General features: G+C 41.4%; 1 protein-coding gene across 23 annotated transcripts in view; it reads left to right on the top strand.

Annotated features, from left to right (window-relative positions):
* The window catches only part of celf2 (cugbp, Elav-like family member 2), a 234,019-nt gene that overhangs the window by 173,058 nt on the left and 57,449 nt on the right, over positions 1 to 3,512 (top strand). For all 23 annotated transcript variants that reach the window (XM_032505261.1, XM_032505258.1, XM_032505247.1 and 20 more), the window contains one exon: positions 1,023 to 1,071. In XM_032505261.1, the coding sequence (XP_032361152.1) occupies positions 1,023 to 1,071 (49 nt within the window). The remainder of the gene's footprint in view (positions 1 to 1,022; positions 1,072 to 3,512) is intronic.

Raw genomic sequence — 3,512 nt, forward strand, 5'->3', positions numbered from 1 at the left:
AAGCTGAAAATGTCAACATTAGAAATATCAAATAACTTTGACAAAAATGTCAAAAAAAAGCGATAACTTTTTTCATCGTTGACAACACAAAGGTTAAAAACGTCCACAGACTCAGCCTGTCAAATAGCTCCTTGCAGGATATTTTTATTTTAAAAACGTGAAATGGAGAGCAACATAAGACCAGATAGACATGAGGAGATGTTTTAGTCGCTTTTATAGTCACTTACTCCAGACGTTTTCAGTTCAGGGAGAACCGGGATCAGATTACGGTGAAATCCTAACAATTTTACCATTTGCAGCCACTCAGGCGGCATAAGGTGCCGCTGTAATGTATGTGCTGTTTATCTCAACACTCGTCTTTGCAACCACTGAATGGGAATGTGTGTGTACAGTAAGTGAAGGCAGTGTGTGAGTGGCCCTACTGCCAGCATAACTTTGTATCTCTTTTATAGTATATTCATTCGAGTCATCACTAGTATGCATTTGTGTTAGTGGTTAGTTTTTACTTAGCTCATATGCTAAGCTGGTTTCAGAAATTACTGCTACTAGTTGTTCTTCTTGTTTTAATTTAAGTTGTGTTTGTTGTTATTCTATGGCTTCCCCGTCTTGGTCTTGGACTGCTAATTTTTCTTTTCCTTCTCCCTTTTGTTCTCATTTTTGGTCTTTTTGTTTTCAATCTTTCTCGCTCTTTCTCTTAGACTTTTGGTCTTGCTCTTGTTCTTTTCCCTTTTGTTCCTTGTCCCGTTCTGGTGTTTTGAACAAATTGCAGAAGAGCTTTACGTGTCCTGCCAGCATCTCCGGTGCTGAGTCCCATTTGTGTCAAGCACAGAAAAACCCAAACTGGTGAAATTGTATTTTACCAGTTATCTGTCTAATGGAGATGCATACACCTATGAATGAAGGAGTTTTTAAAACCACATCCGGATTAAATCTGAATACGAGACACCTTCTGATTGTGTTCATGCACGTGTGTGTGTGTGCAGCATTTTGATATTTTTTGTCCTTCTCTTCTGTCTCTACAGATGCACCACCCTATTCAGATGAAACCTGCAGATAGTGAGAAATCTAACGGTGAGTGGCAACACACACACACACACACACACACACACACACTACCGAATGACATACGCATCAATATCACACACACATGCATCAATAGTCTTTCTGAATTCGCTTGGTAATAGCTATCTCACCCGCGTGGTTGCTTACTGCTTGAGTGGCAGTCGGGACGAGCGACTGGGTAAAAGAATGAGCGAGAGACATAGAAAGGAACAGAGAAAAGAAATACTGATATATATAAATGTATACAGTATATATATATATATATTTATATTTATGTGATGAATTATTAAGGTGTTTCAGAAGGAGGTCAGTGGAAGTTGAATCGTTTTGGCCTCATGGTGAACCATCCTCTCTCCCCTGTGGCTGCTTGCTCATACAAACAACAAGCACACACACGCACGCACAATCACTTTCGTGCATATATCTCACGCAAGCACTGTCACACACTCCGTCCTCAGATCACCCCACTTCCAACCTACATATTGCAGCTCCGTTCTGAATTCATTCCCTGTACTGAGCCTCTTCCTCCATTCCTTCTCACTCTAACAAGGAAGCTGTTGGACAGTAGATACCAGCGGCAGTATCAGGGCGTCTTTAAAAACAACCCTGTCTCCTAAAAGATTAAGTTCCCATACAAGTGAACAGCATTCTCAATTACACTTCAAGGCAAAGTTATTTTCTCCCGTATTACGTTATTTCAACACGTCCTTTAACCAGCGGCAGGCGTTGTGAATTGAAACAATACTACTTGATTAGGTTTAGGAAAAGATCAGGGTTTGGGTTAAAATTAGTGCTTTGTTTCTTAACTTAAAGGGGTACATTACCCATTTCAAACCAGCTCTGTGTCATCTTTCTATTGTGGCACTGTGCTTAGACGTCACAGCGCATTTTGCGCCATGCGGCGGATCTCTGCGGACGTCCGTGAAACGTGTCCCGCCATGCGGCGGATCTCGGTAGACCTCCGCTGCTCTGCTCTGCACTGGCGCCATAGAGGGAAGCTAAACACACTGCCCACACAAAGATGACAGAGCTAGATTTAAATCAACAAAATATCTCGTGAAGTTATGTACATAAGTAAATATGTTAAGTACATTGAGTAAATGATTTAGGTTAGATACGTAACGTAAGTGAACTCACGTACATGAGTTAAAATACAGTCCCTGTTGACTTTTGGTTTCACGCAGGACACGAGCAGAGGCCTCCTTGTCGAAAGGCCTGTGTATGACGATGACCCCCCTGAAGAAAGCATGGGTTGCTACCCAGTTCTTTTTTTAATATGCTACAATTTTGATATGAAATATCCATTCAAATAAGGGCTTTTTTGCAAAAAGAGTGCCTTGAACCTTTTTCCTCTTTTGAATGTTAGTGTTTCCCTTTCAAAGATCACCTTCACAATTTATTTGAACTTCTGAGCACTCCAGACTAGACTCTCCAGACTTTTTATCTTCTAAAGTCCTGTTTGTTTGACACATCTATCCTCGACCTCCTCCCTAATGTATCTGATTAGAAAGTTGTTTTAGATTAAAACAACCATTTCCCTCAAAAAACATAATTGAGAGTGCAGATTAGTTGTATGGGAACGTAATTTTTAGGAGACAGGGTTGCTAAAGAATAAGGCATTATTCTGTATTTTCTCTTCATCGCGTCTTTCTCTACATCGAAAAATATCATGAAAATGTGTTTGTTTGTCCAACTATAAATACTTGATGACTTTGCTACCCTGTCTGAGGCTCTCAGCCCCAATCCCAATGATCCCCATGAGGACGTAAATCTTCTAAAACGGCTCACAGATGCTGCGTATAGTCTCATTGTTTCCCTGTTTTTAGCAAACGTTACACAAGCATCTTTCTCCTCTGCGAAATAAAGCGAAATGTGCGAGCAGGGCATAATTTTTAGGAGGTATTTTGATTTCATGTGATTGCTTCGAAGTGGGTATGACCTTTCAATCACGGAGTCTCTGGAGAACCACAGGGTACTGATGCTTATGCCACCCATCCACCCACACCTCTCTCCCCAGCATTGTTCAATCACAAGAGCTTCTTCGGCAAAAAATAAACAAGCTTTTTTAAACCTTCGACCCTCGAATCTACGGCTGCCCACGGTACTACGACCCACGGGATAAAGAAGTGTAGTTTTATAAGATGGTAGGTTTCATGTTTGATTGGATAGAATTCACATATCCACCCTCAAGTGCAGAAATGAGTCAGCTTGAGGAAACATTTTTATAAATTCCCAGAAAGTGCTTCTACGCATATACCAAGAAAAGCAGTCAATGCGGGGACACAGAAGGAAGGTGTGTTTCTTTTTAAAGTGTCTCTAAAGACACTTGAACAGGACGCCCGGATAGTTCAGTTGGTAGAGCAGGCGCCCACATATAGAGGGTTACTCCTCAAAGCAGTGGGTCAGGGTCTGACTCCGACCGGCAGCCTTTTGCTGCAAGTCATCCCCCC

This window comes from Etheostoma spectabile, chromosome 23, assembly GCF_008692095.1.
Source record: "Etheostoma spectabile isolate EspeVRDwgs_2016 chromosome 23, UIUC_Espe_1.0, whole genome shotgun sequence".
Classification (NCBI taxonomy): Eukaryota; Metazoa; Chordata; class Actinopteri; order Perciformes; family Percidae; genus Etheostoma; species Etheostoma spectabile.